Here is an 18522-nt window from a genome sequence, read left to right as displayed (position 1 = left end):
GCTGAAACGATAATGTAAAGTTATACGAGAGGTGTCATTTCTGAAAGTTGTGATTCCCCATCTGTGCTCTGATGTGTAATGTCATTGAGATGGCGGACTACCCTGTGTCTCAAGCATATACAACATGGCAACCATGATGGCACTCATTTCACCAGCGAACACAGATAACACATGAAACAGTTAGCTCCGGCAATAAAATGAAACTAACGAGACAGCTGTGGGAAGTAGGGAGTTTTCGGCAGGGACAAGCTAAACATACCACAATAACAACACCTTTCTGAAATGAATATTAACCCAACAATTAAGTACACAGGATTTTCAATGTTCAGCACAACCAAAAAAATGCAAAAACGAAAATCTCGGCATTGTTAATTTCGTTTAATGTACATAGCTCAAACGAAGCCCTCTGTACCAAGAACCCGCACATAACTTTAAAATCTGGTACCGCAAACTTCACTTGACTTATATAACCCATACGAAACACACGATACCATGAACCCATACATAACTCCAAAGCCCGATACTGCATTTTTTGCTTGACATACATGGCAGCCCCTAGTACCAAAACCCAACACACTTAAATTGTCAAATCTATTAAACCAGACCTTCAATACCTGTATTTGTTAAAAATAAAGTACACATTACAACAAGCCAAAACTCACTCACATAACAAATATCAATAACATAACATAACCAATATCTGCAATACCTACTAACAACAATAAAACCCATATACCAAACACTGGCAAGAAAACAATAAATTAATGAAAACTTGCACCACCACCAATTTCAGTGTACACAAACAAAGACAAACATAAACATTTATTACAATTTAAAAAAAAAAAAATCTCATAAAAATAGTTACGTGCTGAATCAATCACATTAATCTAGGCTGGCCAGTGACCAGCATCCTGCTACCCCCCTCCCCACCTTGTCCTCAAGCTACGCTGTAGGTCGTTCTTTCTTCATAACTTTCATTGCATCAAATAGCTTCCTATTGTATCACATTTGTTGGCTTCACTGATACAAAGCCAAATGATCCCGTTTTAACATCACCTACACTGCAGTTCAGTTTGTCTAGGCAACCATAATTAAATAAAAGTAGTTATAAACTGTTGACATTTGATGTCCCAATGTAACTAATACACTGAACAAAATGAAGGACATTACTATAAGCTAGGAATGTTGTTGTTGTGGTCTTCAGTCCTGAGACTGGTTTGATGCAGCTCTCCATGCTACTCTATCCTGTGCAAGCTTCTTCATCTAGTACCTACTGCAACCTACATCCTTCTGAATCTGCTTAGTGTATTCATCTCTTGGTCTCCCCCTACGATTTTTACCCTCCACGCTGCCCTCCAATACTAACCCCCCTGCGGGTTTGGGGGTTAGAATAGGCCCGCGGTATTCCTGCCTGTCGTAAGAGGCGACTAAAAGGAGTTTCAACCGTTTCGGCCTTCCATGTGATGGTCCCCCTTGGGGTTTGACCTCAATTTTTCAAAATTCTACAGAAGTACGAGCCTTTTGGGGAAGGACGCCTTACGTGGTGTACGACTGGTCCTCAGTGCACTAAGACCTTGGCACTCAGCATTGTACCGGCGTTGTAACCATACCCATTATTCCTCAAATTGGGCCTAAACGCCTGATGGGTTGTACACGTCACGCCCATAGTGCGTCCCCATCTGCACCTACGATCATGATGGACTTTCCATGGCACCAGAAATCCAGCACGGTAGCCAGCCCGTTGTGGTGGGGTCGTCATGTACCCTCTAGGTTGTAGCCCCCTGACCACACAGGGATCGTACTGCCGATACCTGAGCTGCACCCTCCCCACGTCGGCCAAGGAGTAGATGCCCATCTCCTTGGGGCATCAGGACTCCCGGCAGCGGTCATCCTGCCAGGTGGCCCTTGCTGAGGCTGGGTGGCGCCCGTGGGGAGAGCCCCTGGTCGGAGTGGGTGGTATCGGGGCGGACGTTTCGCAGATGAAACGTCAACACGTATCAGGTCGCTCTGCGGCCGAGTCTTTCAAAAGGAAAGGTACTGTTTCTAGTTCTGGTTCTCCTGTCCTTTCCCCCTTGGCCACTCCCTGGGAGGAGGGACAGGCCCGCCGGCTTGGGGCAAAGTACTTCCCCCGCTATTTGGTCTGTTCTCGAACCGATGGGGGGACTTTTGCCACCTCCAAGCCCATGTTCTTTATTCAGCACATTGAGGACATCTTCGGGGAAATTGAGGCTCTCGGTAAGATGTGTTCGGGGTCCGTTCTTATAAAGACCACCTCCGCCACACAGTCGGCGGCGCTCCAGGCGTGCGACCGCCTAGGGGACATCCCAGTGTCCATTGTCCCGCATCTGGCACTAAATAGGACGCAGGGGGTTATTTTTCATCGGGACCTCCTGCTGCAATCTGATGAGGAGCTCAGGGCCAACCTGGAGCGCCGAGGCGTGCATTTCGTCCGGCGAGTCCAGCGCGGCCCCAAAGACCGTCGCATCGACACCGGGGCCTTTATCCTCGCCTTCGAGGGGGACGTTCTCCCAGAGAAGGTAAAGGTGATGTGCTACCAGTGCGACGTGCGACCTTACGTCCCGCCTCCTATGCACTGTTTTCGGTGTTTGCGCTTTGGGCACATGTCGTCACGGTGTGAGGCTGAGCCCCTTTGTGGCGATTGTGGGCGTCCTCTTCGTGAGGAACATACATGCACCTCACCACCTCGGTGCGTTAATTGTCCTGGCATCCACTCGCCTAGATCCTCAGACTGCCCCGCATATCAGAAGGAGAAGAAGATACAAGAACTCAAAACTTTGGATCGTCTCTCTTATTCTGAGGCCAGGAAGAAGTATGACCGCCTCCATCCCGTGCCGTTGACCACTTCGTTTGCCTCAGTTGTGTCCACTCCTTCCGCGGTATCCGCGGGGGCAGGCAATGTTCACATATCAGTATAAGCCTTACTGAGTATATAGCTAATAAACATGGCTAAAATAAGTTGTTGTAACACCTGATATCATGTGTAGTATCTGTCTTCTTACATAAAGTCTTAGTTTTTGGGCTTGTTAGGAGACTGAGAATTTTCTTCCATTAAAGACTTTTTAACAAATTTCTTCCTTTTTCTTAATTATTACTCAGTGTTTTCAGGCTGTAAAGAAAATGTAGTCCAGACTGTAGACTTACATTAGATGCAAATGAATGAGATTTTTTTCTATCCAGTATTTATTTTATTCTTTCTTACTCTAAAAATCCCCTTTCCATTGCAGGTGAAGATCATATAACTTTGGATATATGAAGATGAGTGTTCCTGGAAGTCACACTAGTGAGTCTGAAGCATATTCAAGCTCAGAGGTAACATTTTACAACATTTGTAAATATAACACTTGCCTTTTACCTTAATGACATAATACATGAACCACTTTAGTAACTGGATTCATTAGAAGTCTGTGATTGGAATACTCCACACATTTCATGTACTGGGGCTGGAAGAAGGTGCTACTGAGGCAATGAAACTAATAGCCTAAATAAAGTTTTCAAAAGTAATGGCTGATAGTATATATTTCTACAACAGCAGTATATATTTCTACAACAGCCCCAAATAAAACTCATATTTTGGCTAGCAGATAGAAAACTGGCATTATATGGTGTTTTCGCAGTAGTCTTCAAATTTCTGATGATACATTGCCAGCAAACGGTATGAAGACAGCCTTCTTATCATCTTCTTCCATGTTCTCATCCTCCGTGTCTGTAAATCCTCTATAATGCATATTATTGTGTATTTGGCATGATAGTATTTATTTAATAATAACCGTAGAGATCTCATTGGCTGTATAGTAAAATGAGAAGTGATCATCAGCCCAAATATTGTAACAAACAAAACAATGTTTTGCTAAATATGAAAATACTTTGAATCTATTCGGTTTCTGTCATCGATCCTGTCATTGGAGAGTGGTGCCCTCTATGGACTTCTTTGTACCTGAGTGACAATGTTCATCAGGCCAGCTATCCATCTCTGCGAAGGTGAGAACATAAGTGATTCAGTAACACCTGACATCATTCATTACAATATGAATGGAACCAAAACGTTGTTCAGTCCTTCTAAATTCCTGGACCTCTAGTAATATGTACAGCTTACATTTTTATTTGTGGAACGTAACATTTAGGTCCTTCTGGGCTGGCTTGTGACAGATGTGACAACATAACGTGAAGCGGCAGCTACCTATCAGCAGAGTACCTGGTCTGGCTGTCCTGCTCCCTGTAATTCTATGATGGATAAGGTTTTAAGAAAGAAACTTGTTACTACACACTTGGCGAATCAAGCATCACCAAGGACATAGTCACAGCTCAAATTCTTTTAAGGCAAAGACATGCTTACTGAGGACAAAGAAAACTGTCTCGAGTGTATTAAAACGTAGCATCAAGTTGCCTACCATAAAACTTCCATCATTTAATGGCTATATAATGCAGTTCAGTATTTTTGACACATTTGCAAGTATTGTTGTAAATAATTGGGAATTAGAAGACATTGCTAAGTGTCATCATTTGCTTAGCTCATTAACGGGGGGGGGGGGGGGGGCACATTCTACGTGGGCATGTTGAAAAGTAACGACTCTGAATTTTTTTATGTGAAAACTATTACCAAGCTTTTTAAGTAAAACAAACATTATAGGTCTTCATGTCTACATATGTGTATCCCTGTGCCACTAGAGGGCTCCAAATTATAGCGTATAACATAATATTGTGTCAGTGGTGCTGTTAGGCAAAAACTGAACATTGGTGACGAATCAGCTTTGCGAGGTCTCTTTCACTTTCCAGTCAGAAAAATAATGTTACATTACATGAGCTGAATTATACACTGATAACAATTATACACAAATCTTATTATTGTAATATGCACTGAAGTGCCAAAGAAACTGGTATAGGCATACGTTTTCAAACGCAGAAATATGTAAACAGGCAGAATAGGACATTGCGGTTGTTAACCCTTATATATGACAACAAGCATCTGGCGCAGTTGTTAGATTGGTTACTGCTGTTACGATGACAGGTTGTCTAGATTTAATTGAGTTTGAATGTGGTGTTATAGTCAGCACACAAGCAATGGTACATGGCATCTCCACGGTAGCAATGAACTGGGGATTTTCCTGTACAACCATTTCATGAGTGTACCGTGAATATCAGGAATCGAGGAAAACATCAAATCCCCAACATTGCTGTGGCCAGAAAAAGGTCCTGCAAGAATTGGAGCAATGCCAACTGAAGAGAATCGTTCAACATGACAAAAGTGCAAACCTTCTGCAAATTGCTGCAGATTTCAGTGCTAGGTCATCAACAAGTGTAAGCATAAGTGTGTGAATCATTCAACGAAAAGTCATTTATATGGGCTTTTAGAGCCGAAGGCCCACTTGTGTGCTCTTGATGACTACATGACACAAAGCTATACGCCTCGCCAGGGCCCGTCAACACTGACATTGAACTGTTGATGACTGGAAACATGTTGCCTGGTCAGACGAATCTCGTTTCAAATTGTATCGAGTGGATGGACGTGTATGGGTATGGAGACAATCTCATGAATCCATGGACCCTGCATCTCAGCAGGGGACTGTTTAAGCTGGTGGAGGCTCCTTAAAGGTGTGGGATGTGTGCAGTTGGTATGATATTGAACCTTTGATATGTCTAGATACAACTCTGACAGGTGACACGTACATAGACATCCTGTCTGATCACCTGCATCCATTCATGTCCATTGCGCAGTCTGATGAACTTTGGCAATTCCAGCAGGGCGATGCAAAACCCCACATATCCGGAATTGCTACAAAATGGTTCCAGGAACACTCTTCTGAGCTTAAGCACTTCTGCTGGCCACCAGACTCCCCAGACATGAACATTATTGAGCATATCTGGGATGCCTTTCAAAGTGCCTTTCAAGAGAGATCTCCACCCCGTCATACTCTTACAGATTTACGGACAGCCCGGCAGGATTCATGGTGTCAATTACATCCAGCACTACTTCAGACATTAGTCAAGACCATGCCACACCATGCTGCGGCACTTCTGTGTGCTTGCGGGGGCCCTACACGATATTAGGCAGGTATACAAGTTCCTTTGGCTCTTCAGTGTACAATGATTATTGCAATGACACAGAAATTACATTAAACAAACACACATTAAAATAAATCAAACTTCTGGCTTTTCACCTCACTGAATTTTTTTAAAAATTACATCTTAGTTAATACGAGCCACTATTTCCGCTTCAATTGATGGTACTGACAACACATATAGTCTTTCTTGGCATATTGTGCTTCTTAAGTATGTCTTAATAAATTTTAACTTTGAGAAATTTCTTTTGACAGAAGCTGTACTGACCAGAACTGTGAACATTATTCTTATTGTTATGTAAAGCTTTGAATATACGTCTTCCAAATTATTTTCTAATATGTTCTGAATAAGTTGTTTTGCATCTTTGAGTCTTGCAGGTTGGATTTTAAAAGTTGGAGTTCCTCATAAAGTTTGAAAGGCTGTGTGTTGCTATTTTCACCTTCTCGAAGTATTTTACCTTAATCATTACAATGTTTGCGAAGCTCATTCTTGGATAACAATTTCAAATAATTCATATAGTAAATAAAACCAAAGCATTCAAAATTCGTTGAGCACCTTGAATCAACATTGTGTTGACTATTATAGGGTCTATCATTGTGTTAAAAAAAGCTAACTCTGTACTGCATTTAAGCAGATTGTATAGGTTCATTAATTTGTTCATAGCTGAACATTCATTTTTTCTGTGATATTCTTTTTCTTTTTTAATCTGAGACTCAATTTCAGAACTACCCTTTTCTACAAACAATCAAACTTCTGCAGTGCTTGTTTCAAATCCTGTGTTATGGAATTATTGACTATAGTCAGGAGATGAACATAAAGTATCAATAGCGATGTTGAAGTTCCCTTGAACCGATTGCCATAGTTTACTCACATTGTTGACGCATAGTAAAATCCCATACCACATGTGTATTGCAACAATAAACTCAAAAGTTAACATTTCCTTCAAGACTGCATCTTAGTCACTAAGAGTTTTGGAATCATCAGTTCTATTTTTCAGGTCACTTACACTTTTGAGGACATCATCAAATTGCAAAAATATCATTTTTACAGCTTCGATTCCACTTTCCCATCGTGTTTCAGACAGAGGTTTCAGTGTCAATTTCACTTTAGTTTTTATAACATCCCCACACTTGTTTGATTTTGTAAAAAGCATATAAACTGTATTGATGGGGATGAAAAACATTTTAGCTGTTGTAGAATTGTTAGTGGCATCCAGAAAAAGCAAATTTCAACAATGGCATCCACATGGTGTGAGCAAAGCTCATGGATTAATATTGAGTATTCTTATTCTAACACATTTATTAATGCCAACCATATTGACACTATTATTGTATGATTGTTCTCAACAGTCTTGGCCATTATCTTCTAGTTCCTTTAAAATGTTAATTGTTAAATACTCTCCCGTTGTTTCTGCGACAGAAATAAACCCAACAAAATCTCTCTCTCTCTCTCTCTCTCTCTCTCTCTCTCTCTCTCTCTCTCTCTCTCTCTCTCCAGTTGAGGAATTACAAAATCTTAATAATATTGACATTTACTCCACACTCTAATTGCTGGTACTGTCGAGCATGAAGGCATAATATTTTGCTTGTTTGACTGTTTATAATTTCTTTGAAAACAGATTTGGACATTAATGTAATTAATTCATTTCGTATATCATGGCTCAGATAATGCTGACAAAGTTGCTTTTCGTTAATAGGTTGCAAGTGCTCTTTTAGTGTTAGATCATATTTGGATAACAGTTTAAATAGGTCTATAAAATTTCCACTCTTTCTGCTATCATTCAGGTTAAGGGGTTCTCGATGCTCCTAAATGCCAGATTGTGTGAAGCTAACAATTTTATAATATCGTTTAATCTTTCAAACAAGTTATACCAACACTTTTACTATTCCCTTATCAGGCTCTTGTTTTCCTTATCTATTGTTTTTCCATATTTGATTCCTTTACAGAACTCCATCCATCTAATCATGAACTTGTGTCCTTGACTTTGTTCATCCCTTTGCGATATCCTACACAGATCTTTCCAGTGACAACATCCTTCTTTTACCATCTGTGTCTGTAAATGTGAAAAAAGTCGACATGGAAAGCAATAAACTTTGTCGTGAGATATGGGGTAAGCTAACCATCTGTGATGTAGCTTTTCGCTGTTACTCAATTTTCTATTGAAATGATATTTAGTAAAATGTCTTTTACTTGCATCTTTGGGGTAACTTTCATCAGGTTTCTCTAGGTTTTGCTGGGCACCATTTCGAATTAAAGCATGACGCTGCAAATCTGTTACTGGAAATACCCACTTTCCCGGATCTAATTCTATAAATGACACTCTTATATGAACAGTTTTCTCTTGATTATAACTTTTGAAGTCTTTATTTAGCTCACAATCTTGGATCACAGTAGTTTCACCCAACTCTGATTTTTTATCAGAAAGGGTAACAGATTCATTTGACCCTAAAGCTGGTTCTGTTTCAGAAACTGAAGGCACGTGGATAAGAGCTTCATCTGAGGCCTCTGGAGCAGTTACACCTGAAGTTTTCATAAGAAATTTTGTCATACTCAAACTCATAGCTTGTTTGGATATAATTGTCTCGGCTCTTTTTTTCCACTGGGTTCCCAGTTTCTCCATATGTCTCTGTTAGATCATCATGTCTGGAGGACCATCAAGAGACATTTGTTTTGTGCTATGTACTTTGTTAAGTGCAGTAGTGTACTTAAAGTTCTCAATGTCATAGTATAGAGCAAATAGCCTGTGCGATTTATCATACACGGCAGAAATTTTTTTTTTTTTAATACTGTCATGTATGATAGCAGCCAAATAAATACGCCAGTCAATGTATTTGTATACTGATTTACCATAGGAGAGGTTCCTTTAGTATGTATAGCTGAAATTGATACAACCACACCTTCAGGGATAAAAGACTTGTTCACTTGTACCAGTCCAATAACTTGAAAAAGAATGAAGTGTCACTTGGTAAGGTTGGTTTCAGAGAGCTGGCATTACTGGCCACGACAATGGTCCTGCCTGTATTCTCTCTTCCATGGAGCATTGTTGCATTTGCTTTTTGTTGGATCGAAGTGCAAAATTCAGAAAAACTGTGCATCCCAAGTGGGCTGTGAATATGTGATAAAGAGAAGTAAGTGTATTTTCCGTTTAACATGCATCTTTCTTTAATGTGGCTATCAGCTTCCTCTCTGAGTATGTAATTTAATAATTTATTTAAAAAAATTTTTTTAGTCTGTATGAATGACTAAAAGTCTCCTCAGAGTCCCATGCATTACTGCCATCTAGTGCGCATGTGCTGATTCAAAACAGGTAATCAGACGTGAATCGTGTAATGTAATAGGCCTACTAGAACCAGTCTGCAGTTCCAAACTTGTATGCTTAGCGTGCTGCTGCATAGGTGTACACCTTAGATGCATCTTGTAGTGGGGCTTAACTGTCATAATGTTGCCGGACGACCTTTGATAAATACTACTACTACATTCGTACGGAAATAGAGACGGACATCTAAGTAGCTAAAATTTTAACAGCTTCAACAACTTTTTTGCGAGGTCCCCACAGGTGTGAGGCCGTCAGTGGTCGCCAACATCTAACACCAACACTGCTGAGTGTAATGTAACTATGTAGGTGCATGAGAAACTGTGTGCTGTAATCAAATTTCTAATTTGAAGAGTTGTCCACACATGGAGCACCCTTTTTTTCAGTGTGACAATGCCAGTCGACACGCCAGCACTCCAACAATCCAGCACCCTGGGTTCACTGTCCTCAGTCATCCTCCATGCAGTCCCGACTTGGCCCTATCCAATTTTCATCTGTTTCCAAAACTTAAAGAACACCTTCATGGGCTTCATTTGGACAGTGATGAAGCGGTGCAAACAGAGCTGAAGTTTTGGGTCCATCGACGAAGTCAAACATTCTACACTGACTGTATCAACAAACTGGTCTCTCATTGGGAGAAATGTCACAAAGGCGACTATGTTGAGAAATAAATATGTAGGCATGAAGAATAAAGATGTAGAATGTTAATATATTTGTTTTATTTTAAAAGCTTTAAGAGTTTTTACATTAAAAATTCGGAGGCGTTACTTTTCAGCATGCTCTCGCAATTGCTCATCTTCAATGTAACACTAACTTTAAGGTAGGTTTTAATTTGGTTTGTAGCATATACAATAATGCTCAGTTGACTGCACCAGCAAATTTGAAGAAACTGTTAACACTACTGTCAATGAAAAAGGCATGCGTAAGCGAACTTTACGCAGTAATGAATGGGGCTTCAAGCAGTACGCATGCACTAGTGGCATTACAACTAGATGTCTCTTTGCAAGAGACAGTTACATCACAGCTCCTTATAGAACAGGCTGAACAGTCAAACTTGTGCCTTTCTCAGAAACAAACACAAATAATTAGAAATTGTCAAGGCTGTAGTACCACAACATCATGGCGTACCTGGTATAAACATCTAAATGCTTCCAACACCAACCAGTTTCTGCATTCGAGATGACTAACATTGCTTCTCTTGGTTTATACTAGCTTCACATGTTGTAGACGTGTAGCAAGTTCAAGCAAGTCACATGTAGTGAGGGGAATGCCATTGTGATGCACAACAACTTGTGGTACAATTGTCTGAAGAGTGACACATAGCTTCTAACTGCTATAGTTGTGGAAAAACCACATGTTGCTACATGCTGAAACACAATGTTCACAAGGTGGAACATGGAAGGATTGTGCAAATTACATGCAACAGGGGCACAATAACAAACGTAAGTCAAGTACATTGAAGGTTAGCCCAGGCAAATGAGTGCTTGTTGCAACAGCAAGAATAAAGTTGCAAGATAGCAGTGGGGAAATGGAACACTTGTTTTGTTCTGTTAGATTCTGGGTTACAGTCATGCTTTGTATTGGAAGCATGTGAGAATGTCTCAGACTTCAAAAGTGGCACAGCAGAGTACCAATTCGAGGAAGAGGTGCAACCCTCGCAGAAACAAAGTGACTCTGTACAAGTGGGGTCTTCCATGAGGAACGTAATGTTGTCTGTTGACTGATAAGCTTTGCCAAGGATAAATGACACCTTGCCGGAACGAATAATTGATTCCAGTACATGGAACTTACTAAATGTAAAACATTATGATATGGAGTTTTGTTTGCCTGGCAAAATTGATGTATTGCTAGGAGCAGAATTTTGTCTGTACATCAAAATTCATGGGCTGTGTTCATATGAACTGATCATCCTGTGCTTCAAGAGACAGAACTAGTTTGGGTCTCATCAGGAAAGTATCAAACAATAGAGTACATCAGTTCATAACTGCAGATGGTTGCATCATGCCTTAGTCAGTGACGTTCAAACAGTTGAAGAAATTCTAGAGCATGGAAGAACTACATCAAGGCACATTGGTGAAGGAAGGGGGACATACTAACAACACTTTGTGGAACATGGAACACACAACGAAAGATTCCACGGGAAAATTCGTTGTCAGTCTTCCATTCCAAAAAGAGCCAAGTCAGGTAGGTGATTATTTCAACAATGCAGCGAATGCTTCTATCAGATTGAACAGACGAGTGAGACAGCTGAAGCTTAAAGGTGAGCTACATTGAGTGCATGAGGCAATATGAAAACATTTGTTGGGGCCCATGTGGCAGAGATAGAGGAAACCACAGCAGTCATGCTATGGAACCGTATATCTGCAGTGGAGAACTCAACTCATCTGACATAGCCACAAGTGTCTCCTGCAGATCTGCAAGAAAACAACCTGTGGTAGGAGAGACCAGACTGGCTTAAAATATCACTTCACGGCCTGTATTAGACACCTCTAATGTTTATGCAGTTGAGGAGGTGCCAGAGGAAAGAGCTAAAGTCCTCTGTCACATTAGCAGAGCAATTAAAGATGAAGAAGGCATCAGTTCGCACTTAATTTCTCAAGAATCATCACACTTTGGCAGGATATGGGGAAACTGGAGTAAAGTCCTTCAAGTACCAATTATAGCAAATGATGGGAACTAAATGTCCAATATTTGAAGAAATGAGAACCCTGATGTATCAAACTGATGCTTGCTTAAAGTCTCATCTTCTCGCATCACTATCTTGTGAGCCTAGTGATCCCCAAGTTCTTACCCCCAGATAGATTCCTGACTGGAACTGCAGTCACAAGTATCCCTCAGCCAGATTTAGGGACAGCAAAACTGAGCTTGCTCATAAGTTGGGGACTGGCAGCAAGGGTTTCAGATCTTTTGACAATGCTGGTCATCTGACTACTTATATCATCTGCAGCAACAGGTCAAAGTGGACAGTCCCCTGTCAGAATGTCCAACCTGGCGCATTGCTCGTAGTAAGGGAAGATAACCTGCCACCCTTTTGCTGGAAGTTGGCCATAATTGGAGTACACTCTGGGTGTGACAGGATGGTGGGAGTGGCCACTACTTGCACACTGCAAGGGGTTTCAAAGAGCAAGCTGTGTCCTTTACCGAATGAAGTGGTACAAAAGTGAACAAGTGAATAGGGTATTCAATGGTTTTTTTAACCTTGTATATTTTCTTTTCCTTGTTGTGTGTGTGTACCTTGTGGCAGACTAGGTGTACTTTGTCATTTTTTTATGTTTCAATGTACTTTTTGTTTATGTGTTATGTGTTTATTAACAGAATAGCTGGTTTATAGACTCAGTGTAGTATTTCCATATGTTCTCTTTCATGCTTTAGTAGGACTTTGTGTTCCTTGTATTGTTTTGGAAAGAATTTAATATTTGTTTGGTGGTTGATACATTTGGTCTCTACCATTGACCGGGTCACTGGAGAATGGCTCATGCTCTGGAGTTACTTGTACCTGAAGGACAGTGACCTGCAGGCCACCTGTCCAAGGGCACATAACGGTACAGCCATTGCTGCGAGGGTGAGAACAGTGGTGAAAGGAGACTCAGTTGGCTGGCATAGCTTATGGCCCATGCGCCATGTACACTAAATGGCAAATATGTATCTTTTGTTTTTGAATAATAAGTGACTCTTTAACATATCATCATTCATTGCAGTCCTAAATTCGTGTTCCTCTGGTAACATTTAATGTTTGTTTTCGTTGCAGATGCTAACAGAATGACTTGGCTTGTTATTGTTAAAGTTATTGGTGGGGGGGGGGGGGTTGTCTCCAACATTTTAATTGTGAATCAAAAAAACAGTGCAACTACACAGTTTGGATAATTAGTGTGTTGCCCAAGGTGAAATGCAAGTTACATACCTGAAAAACTTTCAGGGTCAGCCAGGGAGCAAACACTTGAATTGTCATTGTGACCATAAAAGAAGAAATAAATACACTGTTTCCAAGACCACTCACATTGAGACAACTTATTTACTGAGCTGTGGAGTATGGCAGCTGTCTGCTACAGAGGTCAAGATATTGTCAGATTCTTGTCACCACCTCATATGTGTTTATAAAAAAATATGTCCAAGGTACACATTTGGTGTTGCAAGTAACTGGTCTAGGTGAAATAAAATTAATCATTGCCTGTTTCAATTGGCCACCAAATTCTGCTATAACAGTTGTAGAATCGTTCAAAGAATCTCTATGCTCAACAGAACAGACATACTCTGATCATGTAATATGTGCTGGAGGCAGCTTTATCCTACCAAGTAGAGACTGGGACATCTATGGATTCATTGCAGGTGACACAGACAGGCAATCATGTGAAGTAGTTCTGAATTCTTTCTCTGAAAACAAAGTAACTAGTGTTACAGCCCATACACTGCGGAATATTTTAGACTTTGTCACCACATACACACCTAATGTTATCGACAGTATCAGTATAGAGACAGGGATTTGTGACCGTGATGCCGTCATAACAATGACAGTTGCTAAACTTAATAAATCCAACAAAAAGGCTAGGGAAATTTATATGCTGGACAGAGAAGATAATCAGTTGTTACCATTCTATTTAGACATTGAATGAACATCATTTAGTTCCAATATGACGGATGGACAAAGTCGAAACTGGTTGTAAATCATATTCTGGTGAAGTATGTGCAGATTAAATGGATTATCGATGGTAAAGGTTCAACATGGTTTAATAACAAAATTTGAAGAATGCTGAGAAAACAGAGATTGTGGCATTCTTGGTTCTAAAAAGAACACACAAATGTCAACAGACAAAAATTAGTAGAATTTCATGTGTCTACAAAAAGATCAAAGTGCAAAGTATACAATAACATCCACTGTAAGATGTTAGTGTAAGATCTTGCCAAGAATCCCAGAAAATTCCGATCCAACGTAAAATCACTGAGTGGATCAAAGGCTTCTATTTAGGCACTCTTTGATCAATGTGACATGGCTATAGGAGACAGCAAAATGAAATCTGAAATTTTGAGTTTCATGTTTTTTTTTAAACAGTTCATGCAAGAGGATCATACAGACATGTCATCATTTGACTGCTGCATGAACTCCCACATTGAGGGCATAGAAACAGCATCCCTGTCATTGAAAAGCACCTGAAGGAGTTGAAAACAAAAAAGTCACCATGGTCAGAGGCACCCCAATTCATTTTACAGAGAGTATTTTAAATGTTGAAAAATGTAAGTTAATGCAAATTGTTGGGTAAAACAACCGCATAATGTTTGAATACAGTGTTAGTGGTGTGCTGCTTGACACGGTCACAATGATTAAATATCTAAGCATTGTGCTGCAAAGTGATATTTCAGAAGGAACGTATGAGATTGGTCGTGGGAAAGGTGAACGGTTTATCGGAAGAATTCCTCGAAGGTGTAGCTAATTGATAAAGGTGACTGTACATAACAATTATATAACCTGTTGTTGAGTACTGCTAAAGTGTTTCGGATCCCATCCTCACCGGGTCAGGTTAAACGAAGACACTGAAGCAATATGCACGCACGTATGCTGCTAGATTTGTTACCGGTAGCTTTCATCGACACAAGAGTGTTACGGAAAATCCCGGTGAACTCAAATGGAAATCTCTGCACGGAAGATGATGATCTTTTTGTGAAAGATTGTTGAGAAAGTTTAGTGAACCTTTGCAGAACATGTTGTCACCAGCTTACATCTCTCAAGATAACTTTGAAGACAAGATAACAGAAAGAGGGGCTTGTGCAGAAGCATGTAGAGTATAGACAGTTGCTTTTCCCTCACTCGAGTGGAACAAGAAATGGAATGATTAGCATCAGTACAAGGCATCCTCTACCGTGCACTGTATTGTCGCTTGGGGACTATGTATGTAGATGTAGGCCTCACATGATTGTGTTACAACAATCTGCAGTCACACTGTCCTGACCCTACTGTTGAGTGTCTATTCTACAGAGTAAAACCACCACAACCTTCTGCTACATTATTTAACCCAATGCACACCAACAATTTGAATTTTCTACAGTACAATAAGTTACACATCGTCCAGTTAGTACACAGTGCTGCTGTCACATTATCAGTGACAACTGACACATGTGGTGCCAAATCATACTGGCAGTTGGATCTGGTCCACCTCTTGATGGCTCCAGCTTGTCAGTCAGTAGACTTCCCATTCATGCCCCTCTGTCGATGAATGCTTTAAGTTCATTGGGTGATAAATAGCCACCATAAACCTATTTATTAGTTTAATTTGTCGTTCTGTAAGTGTCACAGGCTGGGACGGAGCTGCCACATATGAGTAAGCGTGTGATCTGGCACTATCGTGGAATGCTGACGAACTGCGGTGTCAGTATACGTCAGCCGCAGGGCACCTCAGTGCACACCGTAGTTGCGTTGCATTGTGTTGCTGGTGCCCGAATGGGTAGAACTGTTTCCAACGTGCGTGGTTTCAATGCAGAATTTGTCTTTTTTGATTCACAGTGGAATCTTGACAAATCCGTATTTGTTCACGGTAGGGCATCAAATACAATTATGACAGGATGGTGTAGTGAGCTTGTTGTTATAAATGTCTATAGAAATAGTGTGGATGGTTAATGACTCATAGTTTGCATATTTATGTACCTCATGGACCCCTGCAATAATCCTGACAAATGCAAACGGAGGTCCTCTGCTGAGGACACAAACCTCACGACTGCTGTATAGAAGTGGTGTCAGCGTGGGGATCAATTATTATGAAAACCTGCAGTCCTGAGGACTGCGGCAACGTGTGAACTTCCGAGAATTTCAGAGTTCCTGGCATATCTCCGTGGTGAATCGGAAGTAGCAGTGTGACTGTCATCTGACAATATGGGGTCGGGTTAACTCTCTCAAATTTGGCTATAATATGAAAGGCAGTGATGGATTTGTGAAACTTGTACTGTAATAGTGGTATTGTTGGCGCACATAAATTGGTATGGCAGAATCGAATGCGGGTAACACGGCCAATGTCCAAACTGTTAAAACAGTTTACAAAAAAAGATTCAGCGGTTAAAAACAGAGAGAAGTGAGAGCAGCCTTCCACATGACTTGTCAGATGACAGCTCTTGCAGTGCTGGCCTCATAAAGAATTTCTCATTATTGCCATCAGTACTAGTGTTTAGAGGTAAACCTGAGAAAGACGTAAAAGTATTCTTCCGTAAACTCGAAGGAACTCCCTTGTTGGGTTCGTAGACTGACTCGGATAAATTAGCAGTTGTTAAATTAAGAATTGGGGACCACAAAAGATTTCATCAGTGCAGAGCTGACTTGCATGAAATCAGAAGATTACAATGAATTCAAATGAACAATTTTTCAGAGATTCAAATGCAAATATGAAATCATATTCTACAGAGAGCCACTCCATAGTCTGCAGATGTGATGTGACAACTCCATTGAGCAGTATGCTGACAGAATTTGAAACATTAATGCTCAAACATACGAGCTGGCAGAAAACGGGAATGAGAATCGCATTCAGCTGTTCGAAGCTGATCAGAGTGCTTTAGACACATTCATTCACAGTTTGTGGTGATGAAGAAAGCAAACCAGTCAGACTGGCATGATGTAAGGCCTTACAGGAAGCAATAGCAGCAGCTGTTGGCTTTGTGGAAGCATTAAGGTGGCTGAATGGTACGCAAAAAGAAGAGCATCGTGTATTCGACACAAATGCAGTGTGTTACAGATGTAACAAGCCTGGTCATACACGTAAAGATAATAAGGAGAAATGAATTTGCTACAGTTGCAGGATACAGGGCCACTTATCAAGAGATTGCCATAATAAAAGAAAGAATAATCCGAGCAACGGACAACTTGGCAGATTGTTAAATGAGTATGGGAACATGTGTGCCACTACATCGTCTACCCTCTGCCTGAGACAATGATTCCTGTTAGTTCTACTGAAACTGAGATTGACAATGACTTTGTGATAGGTGCTGTATATTGTGGATGACAGAGCAAGCTCCTTATTGACACATTAGTACAGACCTCACTAATGTGGTGTTACATTGACAAAAGGGATAAATTAAGTCCGCCACAGTTACATGTGAATATTTTAAATGACGGGCAGTTACGTAACCAAGGAGAAGTTGATGTAGAATCATGTTTAGGCCAAGAAAAATACATGGCAAAATGCAAGTAGTTACAAACAATAAAATGTGCTACAATGGTTGATTTCTTGTCTGCTAATGGGGCAGAGAGGTGTCGCAGATAGAAGGATCGAACCAAGCCATAGAAACGACAACCTAGGAAAGGTTCAAACACTCTGAGTTGATGTACAGGTTGATCAGCTTCAGCAAATTCCCCAAGGAGCCGGAGCAACAATGTATGTCGAAGTCAGGTCACCCTGATGCAAAGAAGGAACTCTGTTATTAACCGAGCAGTCATATAAATGTGAGTTACTGAACAGAATGCATTATTACATTGCCAGGAGCTTAGGTGTAGCTGCAAATGTTGTTGTTGTGGTCTTCAGTCCAGAGACTGGTTTGATGCAGCTCTCCATGCTACTCTATCCTGTGCAAGGTTCTTCATCTCCCAGTACCTACTGCAACCTACATCCTTCTGAATCTGTTTAGTGTATTCATCTTTTGGTCTCCCTCTACCATGTTTACCCTCCACGCTGCCCTGCTGGGTTAGGGATTTTCTCTGCCCAGGGACTGGGTGTTTGTGTTATCATTTCATCATCATCATCATCATCATCATCATCGCCATTTCATCGTCGTCGTCGCCGTTGCCATTTCTTCATTGCCTTCACCATCATCATTTGTGACAGTGGCTAGATTGGACTGGGTAAAAAATTTGATTGTGAGAAAAATTGGCACTTTGTACGGGTGCTGATAACTGCACAGTTGAGCACCCCACAAAACCAATCATCATCCAAATGCAATAACCACAGCAGTCATTTAACCCTTTCCAAACCTGGTAGGAACCCTGGATTACTTGAGCAGACGTCAAATTTTTTTGGTTTGTGATCTAACAAGCAGATATCATCACCTGACAGTGCATGCAGATGATCAAGCAAAAACTTCATTTAGCACACAAAAGTGTATAAATACTTGTTTATGATATTTGGACTTTGCAATGCACTAGCCACATTTCAGCATCTGAT

At 40.7% G+C, this 18522-nt stretch overlaps 1 protein-coding gene across 2 annotated transcripts in view; it reads left to right on the top strand.

The window, feature by feature from the left end:
- LOC126248973 (caspase activity and apoptosis inhibitor 1-like) overlaps positions 1-18522 on the top strand; it is a 190931-nt gene that overhangs the window by 1750 nt on the left and 170659 nt on the right. For both annotated transcript variants that reach the window (XM_049950527.1, XM_049950528.1), the window contains exon 2: positions 3246-3330. In XM_049950527.1, coding sequence (XP_049806484.1) covers positions 3271-3330 — 60 coding nt within the window. In that variant the 5' untranslated portion in view covers positions 3246-3270. The remainder of the gene's footprint in view (positions 1-3245; positions 3331-18522) is intronic.

This window comes from Schistocerca nitens, chromosome 3 (assembly GCF_023898315.1).
Source record: "Schistocerca nitens isolate TAMUIC-IGC-003100 chromosome 3, iqSchNite1.1, whole genome shotgun sequence".
Classification (NCBI taxonomy): domain Eukaryota; kingdom Metazoa; phylum Arthropoda; class Insecta; order Orthoptera; family Acrididae; genus Schistocerca; species Schistocerca nitens.
This window is presented reverse-complemented; position numbering and strand designations above follow the sequence as displayed.